Consider the following 18,170-nt stretch of genomic DNA (forward strand, 5'->3'; position numbering starts at 1 on the left):
ACAAGGACAGGTTGGTGTAAGATATAGGGTAGTGCCCACTGTGCTCAGTCCCCTTCACTGCTGACTCTTTTTTTAAAGTCATGGTGAGCCACCACATTGAATACATCTCAACTTCCTCTTCATTCCCACAGCTGAGCTGCACCTTTATTTTCCATTTCCAATGAGTCCTGTTTTTTAACCACCTTAAATGTCTGTCAGATATCACCGAATGGGGCTCCAAACAGTTCACCCAGAGTCCCCCTGTTGCATATGATTAGTGTGGCCCCACCCTTCATGAGATGGAGCCAGACCAGGTTAATCTGTGCCATGTTTCCATGTAATAGATATGGTATACCTTTTTAGGCTAAGATGCAGCAGCTGCCATGCAAAACAAATTAGCCTGTTACTGTGTGAATAATATACTGGTGTCCTCTTTCATTGTATGAGATCATCACCCACCTTGTTACAAAGAAGGCCAACAACACTCTGGGCTGCCTTAGTAGGATTGTTGGCAGCATATCAAAGGAAGTGATTATTCCCCTCTATTCAGCACTAGTGAGGCCACCTATGGGGTCCTGTGTCCAGTTTCGGTTCCTCCCCTCTCCTCCCCACACGCATAGAATGGATGTGGACAAATTGGAGAGAGTCCAGTGGAGGGCAGCAAAATGGTTAGGGGGTGCTGAGGAAACTGGGCCTATTTAGTCTGGAGAAGAGAAGACGGGGGAGTTTAATAGCAACCTTCAACTACCTGAAGGGGGGGTTCCAAAGAGAAAGGAGCTAGACTTCTAAGTAATGACAGATGACAGAACAGGGGAGCAGTGGTCTCAAGTTGCATCAGTGACAATTTAGGTTAGATATTAGGAGAGAACTTTTTCACAAAGAGGGTAGAAAAACCCCCCATATATATTAAACAAATTTTTCTTCTTGACAGAGGATGTAAATGTGTTTTCATGGGTAGATCAGTGTATGCAGAAAGACAGAAGCAACTGCATTCACCAGAATCAGATTCTTATTGCATTTTTACATGTGCTTTGGGAGGGGCTTTAGGGGGGCACTTTAAGTAGCATGCTGTGCTAATTAAAAGCACCCGAATATTACATGTATCAGCATTCTCCATGTTGAAAAATGATGGCTGGCTGCTCATCGATCAAGCTTTAGTTCCAAGTGCCCTGCTGCCATTTTCCAGTGTGGGGAAGCTGATACACGTGATGCTAGAGTTTGCTGGAGCACGTTTATTTCCATGCTCCAGCAGATTCAAATAATCAAGTAATGGGTAGTGGTACACTGGCTGGCACAGCATCTGAATGGGAGTTGAGGGTCACAATCGACTGGAAGATGAACATGAGCCAGCAGTGCTATGAGGTTGCCAGCGTGGCAAATAGAACTCTGGCGTGCATCAGCCGATGTGTTGCCAATAGATCCAGGGAGGCGAGTTTCAGCTCCCTGTAAGCTGTGTGGTGTGTGTGGCCACACAGGCGTGCCTGACAGCACGGCATGAGTACACCTGCATGACCATGCATGCAGCGCAGCTTACAGGGACCACTGGTGCTTCTCCCTCTGTTTGTCGGTGAGGCCACAGCTGGAGTACTGTGTCCAGTTTTTGGCACCGCATTTCAGGAAGCATGTGGATAAGCTTGAGAGGGTACAGAGAAGGGCCACCCATATGATTAGGGCCCTGGAGGATAGGTCCTATGAGAGACTCTGGGAACTGGGCCTGTTCAGTCTGAATAAGAGAAGACTGAGAGGTGACTTGATAGCCACCTACAAGTACTTTAGGGATGAGCATCAAGATCTAGGCAAACAACTCTTCAGGAAGGCACCTCAAGAGAGGACAAGGACCAGTGGGCACAAGCTAAAAGGGAAAATTTAGGTGGGACATAAGAAAAAACTTTTTTCTCTAAGGGTTGCTAGAATCTGGAACATATTCCCAGCAGCGATGGTGCAGTCTCTGTCCTTGGAGATGTTCAAGATGAGGCTGGATAAGCACCTTGTTGAGCTTGTTTGAGCCCAATAACTTCCTGCCCATGACAGGGGACTGGACTTGATGATCTTGCAGGCCCCTTCTGGTCCTTCGATTCTATGATTCTGTGATTTAAGTATTCTCCAACGTGCTGGATTTCCAGTGCCAACTCCCTGTACATCTATAGGGGCCTTTGGCTTCTACACCGTGGACAAATTAACTTCTGTACCTCTCAGCTGCAAAAGGAAATCACCACTTTATGACCACATTCAGGTGCTAAGAGGAGCATTTGTTCAGTTATTTTAAAATAAAAAGTGCTAAATCCAGATATATGATTGAATACCACCAGACCTTTTCACTGTCAGTTTGGTATTAACTTTTTACATCCCTTGTCCCAACTAAACTTAGAGACCTCCCCTCAGTAAATAAAATGACCCTGGTAACTTTAACTTGAAAGGATTTTTACATTTGTATGAGAAATAATTACTAAATGGTTTGAAATAGTGGTTCATCTGAAAATGGAAGGTTGCAGTGGAAATACCGACAATGCTAACAGCATATCTATTCGCTACTTAAATCACATGTTAGCTGGCTTCTAAGCTTTGCCTCTCCTGCCTGGAATTTGGGAAAATTTGTTTGTCTTTATCTTTTTTTTTTATTGGACCAACTTTGTAGTTGGGAGAGATGTTAGGCAGCCTTTCAGGCACACAATACACTTCGTATCTGGGAAAGAAGCAAATGGAGCCTAAGCTAAATGCCAGGTAGAATAATTGTTTTTGTTTAACCCTATTATGTAAATGAAAGTGATCATTTAAAAACTATAGTGGGCAGTAAACCTGTGGAGCAAAGGGAAGTTGTTAGAAGTAATTACAGATCAAATAAAGAACTGTTGAAATAGATAAACCTAATTATGTAAAAGAATAAGACCATTCAAAAGAGAAGAGGACATTTAGCAGCTGTGACCCAGATAGCTTAACAGAGGAGCAGGTAAATTATGAGCCATAAAATTATTGCCTAATTAAAGTCCCTGCTTCTTGATGTCCCTTAAAGTGATGAATTTTTGTTCCCAGGATCATTATCTTAAAGTATTGCATAGGTTTTCCTTAAGGAAAAGTACTGTGAAGGTTGTTTGTGAAAAGTGTTCTTCCAGTGGTTGTTCATGAATGGGTGTTTCTCCTCTTCCTTTGAGTGTTCATTCTGGTGTGTAAGGCTGACTTCGTTTCACCCATGTAGTTTCTATAAGGGCATTTGGTGCAGTGGATGAGGGGATCAAGTTTTGTGTAAAGATGTGGTGGATAGTTTTGTTGTGAGGTGTCTTGAGTCCAGTGACTGGAGATGTCTCGGTAGGTTTTGCATTTGTTGTTTAGTCTGTTGGTGTTTGATCAGTAGAGTTCATTTCTGATTAATTTGGTGAGGTTGGGGGGATTGTTTGAAAGCCAGAAATTAGAGGTGGTTGGAGAATATATTTTTTTTTTTTTTTCAAGGTATGATTTAATTCAAGTGCAAGTTTCTAATACCTGGTACAAAGATCCTTTCTTTATGGTAGAGGGTGGCAAGTGACAATTTGGGGGTAAGAGGTTGTGCTAGGTATTCGGGAGGCTTGTTCAAAGATGAAGCTTCATTTTCTTGTGGAGCTTTTGTGTTGGGTGCCAGCAATCTATAGGTAAGCAAAGCGGGTGTCAAGCACATCAGATGTGGTAGTATCTGAGGGTGCCTAGACACGTGCAGTGAGGCTGCTCCGACATGCTGTAATTGCAGCATATTGGAGCAGGTTCGATTAATTGAGTCTGCTGGAGCTGTGGTGTAACTACTGCGCTCCAGCAGACTCCAGCGTCATGTGTATCAGTGTCCCTGAACTTGAAAAATGGTGGTGAGGGCGCCTTTAAAGCTCGTTTGACGAATTTTAGTTAAAGCACCCCCACCCCCATTTTTTAGTGCGGGGACAATGATACAAGTGATGCTCCAGAAGCTTTAATTAGAGCAGCTTCTTAACTTCTTTAATTAAAGCCTCCTCCCCTACACGCACGTGCATGCACACGCACACACCTTGAGCACTTGTATAAACTCCCTGAGGGTCTGGCTATAGATTATTGTTGTCTTGGTGTATTCAGATTAATATTTGTAGAAAAAAGTGTGATGCTCTTACCTTGTAGAGATAAATGTATGCAGTTGTTAATAGAGTGCTATTCTGGGTATGTATAATTGTGTCTAGAAATTTTGATGTTAGTGTAAGAGTGTTCCAGAGAGAATTTGATGGAGAGGATTTTGACGGAGAGGTGGTAATTGTTGATTTTCACTGCAGCTTCAGTTAGCAAATCCAGGTGCTCTGTCTAAATCGGGGGTTCCCATACTGTGTTATGTGTAACTCTGTTGGTACACAAGACATCTCAGGGGGTACACAGGAGAAATTATGTAATGGATTTAATTTTCACTATAATAATAATTGGCATTTAAGGGGTTAAAACATGGTGTAAGCAGGTAGGTGTACACGGGCATCTGGTAAACCTGGAAGGGGGTACTCAATAAGAAAAGGTGCAAACCTCTGGTCTAGATGATGTCATTCATATATTGTAGATAATGTCATCCTGTATCAACAGCAGGCTTGGTACAATTTTATAAGGACTTTTAGTTTTCAAGATGGCTCATGAATAGGCTGACACACTAGAGGACAATATTTGTGTTCATGGTTATGACTAGTTTGAAGGAAGTGTAGGCTGTTGAAAGGTGTCCAATAAAAAGAGTGATCCAATAAAAAAATATTACCAAATGAATCTTGCTTCTCGCTTTTTCCCTGGATCATTATGGCCACCGTCAGGTACTACAGTGTATTAATCATTTAGGTATGATTTATAGAGCCATGTTTCATAGCACCTTCTTGCTTTTGTTTAATTGATGGTAAATGAATTTAAACATTACTAGCTTTTTTTTTTTTTTTTTTTTACTGAGGTAAGAAAATGCTTCAAAAGATATTGCCAACTTTAAAGAGTTAAAGTTTTAAAATGTTACAGGATTTTTCCTGGATAATTGCCATTTTGGATTTGGTATTAAGAATGTGTTTGGAGGATACTAAGGATGGATAACAGTCTGCCAAAAAATTAAAGGTGTAACGATGAGACTAATTACCTTAAGAATTTATTGGCTAGTGATAATTAAGACCACAAATCCAGTCTGAGGGGATTCATAAACTTTACTAAAGAATAGCATGCTACATAGCTTTGACGTTATTTTCCTGCTGCCATAAGTCTCTGATAACAGAAGCTTGATTATAGTAGGGTAGATTCTTCAGTATTAAGAATAGATGGTTTCTTCAAAAAAGCAAAAACAGTTAAGTACAGCTTATCATTAATATATGAACCAATCACTCATATTTGTACTCTTGAAATTAACAGCAAATATCTGGGGAAGATGAAATTGAGTTCTCAGATAAAGATGAACCTGATGGAGACGGAGATGCTTCTAGTGACTGTCCAACTATACGAGCTCCCTTAACATCCCTTAAAAGCCATCAGGGAGTGGTTATAGCAGCTGACTGGTTGGTTGGAGGGAAGCAAGTTGTAACAGCTTCATGGGATAGGACAGCAAACCTGTATGAAGTGGAGACATCAGAACTTGTTCATTCTCTGACAGGTATCTTTCTCTCTTGTTCTCACGAAAAATTTTTAACTTTTAACTGATTTCCTTTGTGATAGTTTGTTACTTGCAAACGTTTCTGGCTTTTCTGGATAAGTAACATCCTTTTGAGGGCTGAAAGAAACTTAATAAAGCTGTTGCAAGAAATGTGAATTAATATGGCACCAAAGTTCATAAGATGTTAGTCCTGAGAGTGCTGTAGATATGAGAATCATGTGATGTTTGTGGGACTTTATGCTACACAACTGAGGGGTAGTATTGAAATGGAAAGCAGTATTTTTCTGAGCAATGGCTTTGCTTTTTGTTGTAATGGTGGCACATTCAATAGCAGTAACTTATGGCCGGTTTAATGTTCATATGAAATAAGAGTTATTAAACTGACTTTCAGAGCTCTAATCCTCTGCAAGGGCAGTAAGATGAGTAGAATCCAGTGTGTCATTTTCTTTGGGGGGTTTTTTTTTTTTTTTTGCTTTGTTTTGGTTTTTTGCAGAAATTGTGTCCAATCAGCATTTCATTCCAGATGTTTGTGGGAATGAAAAGTCTTGCATTTTCGTTACCTTATATGTTCTCATCTGTGGTTGTAGGGCATGACCAAGAGCTAACACATTGTTGTACACATCCCACCCAACGTCTTGTGGTGACTTCATCACGTGATACAACCTTCCGTCTGTGGGATTTCAGAGATCCTTCTATCCATTCTGTGAATGTCTTTCAGGGCCACACAGAGTAAGTGACAGTTGTTTCATAGGCTTTTACATATTCAGAAGGGATAAATGTATTCCGTTAATAATCTTTTGCAAAGGGTTCTTTGCCTTGGTGCTTCTGAGGTTAAGTTCTTCCTTATATTGTTTTAAGAGACTTGGTCTCTCACTAAAATCCCTCACTATACTCCCTCAGGTGCACTTTGTGGTGTTTTAAATACCAAAACAACACTGAGGACGCTTAATTGTGTTACTTGCAGTAAGTATTAGTAAGTAGCTGAAACTTTGTACAATTAAACTTTAAAAGATCTTGTAAGGAAAGTTATGTTTTGGTTTAGGAACCATATTATACCATATTGTTCATTGAAACAAATTTCTTTTCTCCCTAACTGTGGAATAAAGATGACGTATAGCGAACTCCAACAAAACAAAGGAAAAGCATGTTTAATTCTCTATACTGTCTCATTTAGACTATTTTTCCTTTTGCATGTATTTTATGTGTAAATGAATAGCATGTAAATTTAGATGCGGATCAGCTGTACCTGTTGAAAAGGACTTATATTTTACGTTGACTCTATATTTGCATGCTTTAAGATTTCTTGCTAATCTGCTGACATTACAGAAGCTATATAACTGTGAGAATATCTTAATATAGTAGCAAGATGTTAATTTTTTATTTTAAAAACAAGCGCAACAGCAGCAACAAAATCCTAAAAAGATATACAGTAAGCAGTAGAAAAACCATTGTTTATTTCCCGGACTCAATAGTTTTGAAGGTTTAGAAACTTACATGAAAGCTTGAATACCAGGAGGCTGTTTCTTGCTCTTCTTTTTTTCATGATGAAGTGAGAACTAACTTTTTTTTTTTTAAATTCAGTTTCCCTTCATTAACAATTAAAAATTTCCATTTTAGCTTCACCAAACTTTTAACTTGCCTGATAACTGGGTTTGAGTGTTCACTTTTCCTCTCCCAGCTCTCAGATCAACCTTATGTGAAGAATGGAACCTCCACAATTGATGATGAGTATAAATGTATTGTAGTTAACCATTTACCAAACTCTGTCCTAATAGCAGAGTTGGCTGAAACAGGTCTGTTGCCATTTAAGTTGTTTTCTTTGAACAGGAGGAGTTACACCTGTGTTTAATGCTCATGCATCCTTTGTAATTTAGTGCTCACAAATTGTGAGATCTGAAACAGCTGTTTGTCAGCAATTTTAGCTCAATTAAGGACTCTAAATTAGGGAAACAGGCTCTAATTATTAACCAACATCAGATACTCCAAGAAGTGCATTTTAGAAGCCTCTACCGTTCAAAATAAACCCATATATGGATGGTTAAATAACATTCATATTCTTTTCCAGACAAATGGTCTAGGACACATGCTGACACTGACCCAATACCACCCCCCCTCCCAATATTTAAAACAAGATATAAATGTAATAATTAAAGATGCCTGCATGCAGTTAGATACGTATGCAGTGAGATCTTCTCAAACTTTTTACCTCTTTTAAGATAAATAAAGCACCCTTTGGCCTAGAAAAGAAGCCAGTACTAAACCGTTATTCACTCAAATAAGATGTGCAGTCATTACGGGCAGGTGATGGCAGACCCCATATACAGACAGGATATGTTCTTCCAGGAAGAATGAGAGAGATAATTTAATTTAATTAGTTTATGGCCTTCTTCATTCTTTGAAATAAGAAGAAAATGGATTTCTCATTTGGCTGAAAACTTTAAACAGTCAGCAAATGAGGAAAAAACAATTTGGCTTATTTCTAATAACATTCAGCCTCTTCATTTGACCTTTTTTGTGTCAGTGTATTACATTTGTTTTAATTTAAATTGGTATAATTTATATGCCGACCATATGTTTATTGGTAAAATAATTTATTATTATTATTATAATTTCATTATGTACAATTCTGTTGTTAATTTTACTGTATTGTTTTAACAAAAGCTGTAAATAGTATACCTACCTGCCACAAATTATGCATCTAGAATTAAAATAGAAATGCAGCGATTGGAAACTGATGTTTTACCAGTGTATGCGGTACGTTGCTCAGTTCTTGATTAAATCAAATGGCATTGGTCACAAGAGACTAGAAAGGCTGAACAGGATAGGGAGTTAAAGATTGCCAGTTGAAACATAAATGGGGGAGCTTTATTTGTTTTTTTTTTTTTTTTTTTTTTTAACTCTTGAGCCAGACTTTAAACAGACTTTTTAGTTGGTCTTTCTTCAGCTTCAGACTGCTGCTTCTGGCAGTCGCCCATCTTTTTGCCTTTTGCATATCTCATCTGTCAGTCCCTTTACCCAAAGAGTTTGGTCAGCACGGTGTAAGAAAGAGTGCCTTCACCAGTAGGCAATTTAAAGAAACCCTCCTGTATCAAACTATATTTTAGCTTTAGAACTTTCACAGCAGAAGAATGCTTTCTTATGACCTTGCCCCTAAAAAGATAGTATTTAATAATAACTTTGTACAAAAGATTGTGTGGTTGAGTGCAGTTATAGCTTATCTGACAAATATCAGAAACATTATTCCTTATTAAGAAATCCATAGGTCTGTGCCTTACTTAACAGGTACCACATTTCAGGCAGTTTCTGTCTGTTGTGTCCTTCCAGTAGGTCGTGGAGTACAGTCTTCTCAAATTGTTCATATGTTGCTGAGAGTGCTCTCATTAACCAGACTGATAGGAACTCTGTTGCATTTGCTACTGGAAGCTGTGTAATGTGTAAAAGTGATGGCACAGATAAATAACATCCATAATAATGGGGCAAATATTAAGCTTATACACCAGAAGTAAGTAGCATTTATTACACTTATGAGCTAACGGCACCTGTGTCCCAATTATGGTCTGCTTGGGTGTACCGCTCTCTCTCCTTTTTCCCCATTCATTTGTTGTACAGTTTCTCAGTTCTCCCTCTTCTAGATCAGGATCCATCTAATAATACCTTCTGTGTTTACTGTAACTAGACTGCAGGTTCAACTCTGTTCAGATGTGTTTGGTCCTTCCCTTTAGGAGTCTGACCAGTGGTACGTGCTGACCAAAAGCTACCCTAAAACAAAAATACCTATTTAACAACAGGAGCAAAATTTTTAGAGAGGATTTTTAAAAAATAATCTGCACCTGCCTGCCTTCTGAAGTGTTGTTCCCGAGAGTGAGCAAGCTATTTCCTGTGGTCTTCATCCAAACCATTACTGGCTCCCTTGCATATTCTTTAAATTATCTCAAAATGCTTTATGTTAATCTAATCAGGTCCTTGGTTCCTGTGAGAAGAGGGTTTTTTTGTTTTTTTGTTTAAAGTTGCCTGGGGATGATAATGTCAAGAACCATTAATTTGGTCCTAACTTTTTGAACGCCACTTGGCAAGTGGCTGCCTAGAGCTGCCATTTTTCAGTCAGTAATTCCATACCAACATCCAGTCAGTTAAAGCAATATAGTGTTGTAAAAGACATTTCAATAACCAAGTCGGCATACCGTATCTTTAAATTATTACAGGTCAGCTCCAAAACTGTCACACCATAGCCTGAATTCTTTTTTTAGTATACTAATAAAATTTGAGTCTTATGGAATTTGCTTCATCACAGGAAATCACACAGTTTGTGTGTGCAGGTGAGAAGACTAAGCGTGGGTGGCTGTGGGAACCCTTTCTGGGTTGCAGTTCCTTCCCTTGTTCACTTGCTTTTTACTCTTCAACTTTTATATGCTTACAGAATGTATAAGCATATCTTATATTGATTCTGTTTCAGCACTTCTGGTGGCTGCCTGCAGATGGCAGGAAAAATTTCCCTCTGCTCCCATCTTTAAATATATGTCTAGTGTGTGAGTTACTTTTGTCTTCCTTTTGAACCACTGCATGAATGCACTGGTCAGCATGCACTTGTGTTCTTAGTGGTATTGAGCAACCTGGTTGGCATGTCTCATTAAACAGATTGGCAAATTTGAGGTTGGGAAGGCCATTGGAAATTTGTGCCTTCTTCTATGGTACTGCACATAGTTCACTTCCAAAGGTTATATGGGGTGGGGGTAGTTTATGTAACAAATTTCTTGCTTTTGCAATGGCCCAAAGCATTGGCTGTGCCTGTTTCTCCTTACGTTTCCTATAGCATGTTGAATTTTTGAGATTTGGTTCTCTTTTGTCTAAGCATTTTTAGCAGGTACCTGTTTTTTGGCAGTGGTGTTTAAGAGTATTTAAGTAGATATTCTTGTTGAGCCTTTTTGGACTAAATTTTATTGTATAGTTGCTTTTTGGGTCACTCCCTGATTGCCCACCTTGTCCCTTCCAGACTTTTGTTATTAGTGGATGGGAAGGTGGTGGGATTCTGACCTAGCTTGTACTAGTGATTTTAAACTTAACCTTTTATATGATTGATATAGGTGACATACAGGTATTTCATGAAGTTAACTATATATAATTGTATAAAAATAGCATTTGTGGGTGTAGATTCTTTCCAGTAGCCATGGTTAGATGGTATTGGTGTAAATAACTTGCAGTTTTTCATCCTTTCTACTTATTCTCCAGAGTCACAGATTGCTACTCCCACTTGTTCTGGTTAAAATTCAAAATCATCATTGAGTCCGGCTGGCATTTGCATTACAAACAGATTTTCCTCACTCCCCTTTTGCCTGTCAGGTGATATGGCTTTCCAGTCACTTTTATATCTAAGTGTGTATTTCCTTTTCTGGTGAAGGATATTGTTTGCTCATCTCAATGAGCAGGATCAAGTCATCCATGATTAAGTATGAATTTTAGTAAGGTGAAAATCAACCCAGTGCTTAAATACTCCTTTTACTTATGCTATCGGGCTATTCCTCTCACAATCATTTAGTTAAACGCTGGTTGTTAACCTTTTAATTCTATCCAGACAGCACTTTCAGGATATTTTCCAGCAGATGGCACCATAACCCTTTTACTGAACACTGAAAATGATCTGTGACAACCATAAGGCATTCAAACTTTTGAAGGCTTCCAAATTCAGGAAAGCAGAAAGCAAAACTTACTGAGGTTGTTAAACATCTATTGCATTTGCCTCTTACTGATAGGACCATAGTTTATCCATGGCATAAGACTTTTTATCAGGCATACACTTAATGCTTAAAAAAATCGGGAATTGATAAGCTTGATTTGAAAGGAATTCATAGATACAGCCATAAACTCAGTTTTTCTTGAATGTAGTAGTAAATTTTATTGATCTAGTATATTTTGAACTTGCAGTATCTGTTAGTGTGAAGTGTGATACTATTTTCAGAATCACTGAAGATTCAGCATGTGCTCTTAAACTGTTTTTAACTCTTCAAAATCATAATCATATTTGTAGAAAACCAGTTTACTTTTAAAAACTATTTTGGGTGAATTCTTACTTTCTGCTTAGGAGAGGTAATTTAGTGTGAGAACATACAAAATAAACTTGATTCATGCATACTAGGTATTATCAAGAGAAGTCAATAGGTTTCTAGATTAACTCTTGGTGTTCTAGGCCCATCATAAAATGTTAGTCCCATTTCCACAAAAAAAGGGTGGTAGCTCTGTTAGGATTTTCATCGATTATATTGCCAGAAGAGGGGACCCTAGTGATCATCTGGTCTGACTCCATGCATAATATAAGCCACTGAATTTCTCAGAATTAATTGGTCTTTCAGTTAAAGTGTATTTTGTAGGCCAGGGGTGAAGGGCCATCTAGCCCTGGTGGCCACTTGTACTAATATATGGTTAAGGCAGACCAATTTCTGTGGCGCACAGGATTTGGATAGGATAATATTTGGCTGCCTGTGACTCCAGCTTGAATGACCCGACACCTGTAACGATTGGGTCAACTGGGGGTGGCATTTGGCATGAGTCCAGAACAGGGCTGGAACTTGTACCTTCAGAGCTTTAACATGATCCCTAACTGCTCTGCTTGTGGCTCTCAATCTTCTAGAATTCTTGATTTTAAATATTTCCCATGGTGGAAATCCACCACAGTATGTGCTAAAGTATTGCAAAGGTTTAATTAATTCTCCTATGGAATGGGGAGGGGGAGGCTTGACCTCATTGATCTCTCTCCTCATTGATCAGAATGGCCATCGGCTTACCTGAGTTTGACCATGCAAAGAAAATTAAAACAAACAGCACAAGCTTCATCAGTCATAAATTGAGTCACAAGAGAAGTAGGTCTTGCATGCACTGAAGATGGTGCGGAGGTCAAGGTTCGCATGGGTATGGCCCAAGTACTAGATAGATTGCTTTCATTTAATATGAGGATAAAAATATAAATGAGGAAAATGGCAGGATACCAAATGGGAATAAGGACAAGATGATAGAAATTATATCTGATGTGGAAGCAAAATTTAGGTTACTGCTGTGATAGTTGAGGTGCCTGGATAATCTCCATCCCAGAATACTGATAGAGCTGGCACAAGATATAGTAGCTCCTGTAGCACATCTTCCAGTGAATCTGTCAACTGTCCCTTTGAATAAAGAACAGAAAATACTGTTTGTATTTAAAAAAATGGGAAAAGTGATGCAAAGAATTATAGGCTCGTTAGCTTCACTTCAATATTATGCAAAGTCTTAGAACAGATAATGAAGGAAAGAATAATCAAGGACGTGTGGTTGAATAGAAAATAGGATAAACTGCAACATGGTTTTATCAAACAAAGTTCATGTCAGGCCACTAATATTCTTCTATGAAGGGATAACTTACTACTTAGACAAGAGCAATACAGTGGATCTAATCTATCTAGATTTAAGCAAAGCTTTTGACATGGCGCCTCATGGGAAATTATTAACCGAATTGTAGAGCATGGGGTCAGTGTTACAATTGTAAAGTGGATAAGGAGTCATCTAAAAGAGAGATGACAACTGAAAACATTAAAAGGAGTTATCAGCTAGCAGGTAGGTTACTATTAGTGTTCCTTGGGGATCTGTCTTGGGACCCATCCTATTTAACACTTTCATTAGTGACCCTGGTACGATAACTGAATGTTTGCTTATAGAGCTTGCAGAAGTCCCAAAGCAGGGATATTGTTGATACTTAAGAGAACTGGATTCGTATACAGGAAGAATTAGCTAACCTTCCAAAGTAGAGCACAGTTATGAAACTTAACAATTTGAAGTGCAAAGTCATGCACTTGAGTAATGACAAGTTCCCGTTTTATAGTGGTTCTTAGTCTGGGAGCAGCCAAAGGGGATAGGTATCTCATGAGATGAGATTGAAAGTGCTTGATTTGTTTAGCTTAGCAAAGAGGGTGCTTAGCAAAAATGACTGCTCCAGAGGAAAAATAACCTGGCAACAAATAGAGTTAAATCACTCCAGAGAGAGTGCCCCTTGGGAGACCTGAAGGCCTATAGACTTTCCTGTGGCTTAACTCCTCCTGGGGACCAGGAGAAGTGGAGCTGGGGAAGGGCTCCCAGCTTTCCCAAGACTGGGGTCACCCATGTCTACAAGGTGTGGGGATGATGGGAGTAGCAGTCACCACTCCCTGGCTCTTCCCCGAACTGAGCAGTCTCTAGTTTCATGAAGAGTGATGGGTGCTACTCCCCTCATTCCCACACCTTTTCAAGACAGGGGTGACCCCAGTCTTGGGAAGGCAACTTCTAGCTTCCCTTTGGCACCTTGCTAGCTAGCAGAGTGGTGATTTAAAAGCTAGCAGTTGGAGTGGGGCTCCAGGAAAGTCTTCCTGACCTGGTTCCTGATTGGCCCACTCAGCTTGGCAGCAAGGGGGAGCCTGCAGTCAGGCTGAGGAAAGCCTCCACTTGTCTGAATCCCAGCCTTTTCTGGCTTTTAAATCCCTGTCCCTGTGTGTCAGCTGAATGTGGAGGTGGGGGGAGAGGTAGGGCAAGCTGGAGGGGCTGGGAGCCAAGGGTGAGGAAGCTTTCCCACAGTCCAGATTCTCCGGCTTCCTCTTGCTGCCCACACCAGCCAGCTGAGCTAAAGCAAAGCACGGTGAAGCGAGTCAGGCTGCTGTGCCAGAGCAGCAAGACTCGGAAGCCTAGCCATTGCAGTGTAATGCCTCTGCCGCTCCTTGCACTGCTGTAGGTCAGGCTGGAGCAACGCGTGATGAAGCAGGCCGCTGTGCCTCTACTGCAGGGCTCCTGGGGCCTTGCTGCAGTGGTTGATTGCTCCCCCCCTCTCCCTGCAGTCCTTCAGTGATCCTGGAGGGGTGCAAGGAGCGGGGGCTATTCTTCTGCAAGAGAGAACTGGAGGGGCTCCCACCATGGGAGAATGTCCCATCCCGCCAGTCAGCCAACTGGTGGGATTTGGGAGCTTTTTCTTAGGGCAGAAATCCTCCTGGCTCTGGCAGCTGCTGCTTTTCAGCAGCTGCTGTTTTTCAATAGCTGTCAGCTGCAACTTCACAGCTTGCCCCCTTCTCAGGCAGGGCAGAGAGAGGCTGCCAATTAATGGTTTCACCTAAGGATACTGGGTTGCCCAGGGAGTAGCCCTCTTCCTACCCTGGCCTGAAAATTTGCCTGTGAAGCTCTCCAGCCACGGGGCTGTAGGAACATCTTTAGTCTAGGAACATCAGTAGTCCAGCTACTGGACTATTTTTTCTGTCAAAAGAAATCTCTTCCGGTAGAAAGGAATATCTGGAAATGAGTGGATTCAGCCTAAGCGATCCAACTACACTGTATCTGTATCATGGACATTTTCTCTTTGATATTTACCAGCGCCCATTCTTTACTGTGCCAACTTAACCAGTGGTTCTTTTCTTCCAGATCATTGATAAAAATGATAAATAGTCTAGGGCCAAGAACACATTCATGCAGGTATCTACTAGAAATACATCTGCCTAAAAACGATTCCCTGTTTAGAACCAGATTCAAACCTATCTTCTACTGTTTAATCCACTGAATATGCCATATTGAATTTCCACTGTAGTTTTGTTCATTAATATAAATGCTGTGTGGTATTCCATACTCTTTATTGTAGCAAAGAAGAGTCAAGGTGCTTTAAAATCCGTGCAACTAGAGGTTTAAAAAAGCCAGTCTTACAGATTTGTTTTTGAAATAACTTTTTTCCTCCTCTGTGAGGCAGGTATCATGCCTTAGCATCTCCCAGCTGGTACAGAGTACCAGCTTCCCTGTTGCATGTTCAGTTCTGAAAGTTATTGACATTAGACTTTAGATCAGCAAGAGCTAAACCAGTTCTCCAAAATGTAGATTCTGAAGTTAGGGAGCATGCAGGTAGTTGATTACAAAATCTGGGTGGGTTAAGGTGATACGGTGTTTGAACTAGAGTTCCAACTATGTGCCATGAATTTGAGTCTGAGAGGCAGTATAGGTAAGTGGGTAGATCACTGCACCAGGACTTAAAAGACCTGGTTTTTGTTCCTAGTTCTCATGCTGGTTGACTGTGGGCAAGTTGCATAGTCTTTCTGTGCCTCAGTTCCCTGCTTTGTAAAATGGGGGTGATGACACTGATCTCTGTAAAGTTGTTATTTCAGATCTGTTGACAAAGAATACCGTGTAAGAGGACTTACTGCCACCCTGGCAGGTTTTAAGAAAATGTGTTGAGTATGTTCTCAAGCTTTCTGCATAGGTTCCTTTTGGGAATTTTGCCTTAAGACCAACATTTCTGATTTAAGGACAGCGTTTTAAAGTAAAGCTAGTGTCTTCCTGTGGATTTAAAAAGCTTTGCCTAGGAAACTGGTGTTAACAACAGGAAGATGAAAGACTTTAGTAAGCCGTTAGGATCATGTAATCGCAACTCATTCTCATAAACCATTTGCTGGGTAGTTGGACTGATGATCAAAGGAAAGCAAGTTGCAAAACTATTTGGTACGTGGCCCCCTTACATGAGCTGCTGGTAACATTTCAGTTTCTTGTAACTTATTTTTTGCAGATATGGGGAATATGGGAGGTTGGAGCAGTGAGATGAATGAGAACACATTGGGGGGCAGGGAAGCTTCATGCAGCATGAAGTTTTAGCCTCTTAGCATAGCTACTTAGGAGCCAGCATGCATGGGACAATGTTTTTGACTGGACTAAGGGTTATTATACACTGCTTTTGAAAACCTTGTTTGACTAGAGCTGTGTTCCTGCCCCTCCTTCCCCTTCTCCCTTTTTTACTTTTTGTTTTTTGTTTGTTTTCAAATGGTTTTCAATAAATTCCCATTGAATAAGAGGTCACGCTCAAAGGTAGCTTGTGCATTGCATGCCAACCCCCATTTTTGTGTCTGTACAGGGCGTACACAAAAGGGATAATTGTGCTGTTCCAGATAGGTAAAGACCGAAGAGGTGAGTAGATGATGCAAGGGCAGTGAAAGAGTTAAACTTGGCCAATTTAATCATTGCCAAGGAATGGGAAGAAATGGGAGAGGGAAGAGTTGTGCTGTTCATGGAGATTTTCAGAAACTGCTTTCTTTAAAATACCAAAAAACTAAATTCCACAAAAGCTTAAGGCTGTGCACTTGTACCCTGTTACTCTTTCAGAACATAGCATTTGTGTATCAGTGCGAGGGGGACAGTGCTTCAACTCCTGAAAACCAAGAAACACACAGGGGAGGTTACACGCAACGTGAGCTTTGCCTTCCTTGGGCAGTATCTAAGAGCGCCAGTAACGCACTGCTAACATTTCATGTTCTTGCACTGGCTGCTAAACAAAACATGTGAAAACCAGCATGATATTTATCAAATTTAAACAAAACTCTGTTTTCAGACGGATGTAAAAATGAGGAATTGTCTTCATTTGCTGAGATTTTTTTCACAGAAGTCACCCCCAGATCAGCTAAAATTTACTTCCTCTTTACATTTTTTTCCCGGAGGACTGTTCCCCAGTCATTGCTTCTACTGAGCTCTTAAGCCCTAGAAACTAAAGTCGTGCATACTGGTCTGTTAACAATCTGCATGACAAGACCCTCTGTGGACAGCTGCTGAAACAACCTATGAAACTCCATGCTGAAATGAGGCACATTTTAAAATAGAAAAGCACCTTTCCTTGTATCCTGGTGACAGCCCTTCCAATGTACTCCAGTTAATACCTGAACTGCTGCATACAGCCAGAGTAAATGCGAATGGTGTGCATGCAGATACATACATTTTGGGATTCATATCTGAAACCCAACACGCAGCGTAACAATCTCACAATTCTTCAGATCTCTTATGTGTAGTTTGTAGGTAAACCCAAGTAATGACCTGTATAGAACGTGGGCTGGTTCTGGACTGTGGGGCTTCTTGCAGGCCAGACCTGGATATGGTAGCAGCAGGGATAGCAGCAGAGGTTAATGAAGCTGTCAGTCCCCTGCACTCTGTTGCTGACTTGTTGCAAACAGGCCTCTTGTGTCCCAGATTTTAGAGCAGGCCCTGCCTCTAAATTCATAGCTTCTTTACCAGCCCTGTGGAGCCATGGCCCAAAAATTTGAAACCCTGGTATAGAACAGAGACTTAAAGTGTCAAGGCCTTGTGTCTTGCTGCAAGTAGGTAGCAGGCAGGTGACCATAAATCACAGGTGCACACAAGTGAAGTGCGAGTAATAGACAAGCACAATAAATCATTTGACTAGTATGTGGTAATATAAATAACTTCTGTTTTGTGGTTATGTAGGAATATTTGAAAAAGTGCAAGTATTGGATAGGCAAAGCTTTAATTATAATAATGCTTTAGCAATCAAGTGCCTTTGGCCACCTAGTGCCTATAGCCACACCATTTGTGAATTGTCAACAGGCTTCCCTCACTTTATGCTGTACGTGTGTTCCTGGAAAAGAGCACATAACTTGAATTCAAATAAAGGGAACCCACTTTACAATGTATCAAATAGGGATACATTCCAAGACCTCGACTGTACTGACCCCCATACCCATTTCTACCACTTTTACAGGACAATTTTGGTACTTGCCAACAGTAGACAGGTGGCTGCCGCTGCATGCTGCACTTTGCACCCAGCTGTAGCTGCTCCTGGAGCGGTGCCACTGGGCTGCGCTGT

At 40.5% G+C, this 18,170-nt stretch overlaps 1 protein-coding gene across 7 annotated transcripts in view; it reads left to right on the forward strand.

Moving 5' to 3' along the window:
* Window positions 1-18,170, forward strand: part of WDR37 (WD repeat domain 37) — a 78,887-nt gene that overhangs the window by 41,252 nt on the left and 19,465 nt on the right. For all 7 annotated transcript variants that reach the window (XM_025205764.1, XM_025205763.1, XM_025205762.1 and 4 more), the window contains 2 exons: window positions 5,329-5,566; window positions 6,154-6,295. In XM_025205764.1, coding sequence (XP_025061549.1) covers window positions 5,329-5,566; window positions 6,154-6,295 — 380 coding nt within the window. The remainder of the gene's footprint in view (window positions 1-5,328; window positions 5,567-6,153; window positions 6,296-18,170) is intronic.

The sequence above is a fragment of the Alligator sinensis genome, unplaced genomic scaffold (genome assembly GCF_000455745.1).
Source record: "Alligator sinensis unplaced genomic scaffold, ASM45574v1 scaffold370_1, whole genome shotgun sequence".
NCBI classification, from domain to species: Eukaryota; Metazoa; Chordata; order Crocodylia; family Alligatoridae; genus Alligator; species Alligator sinensis.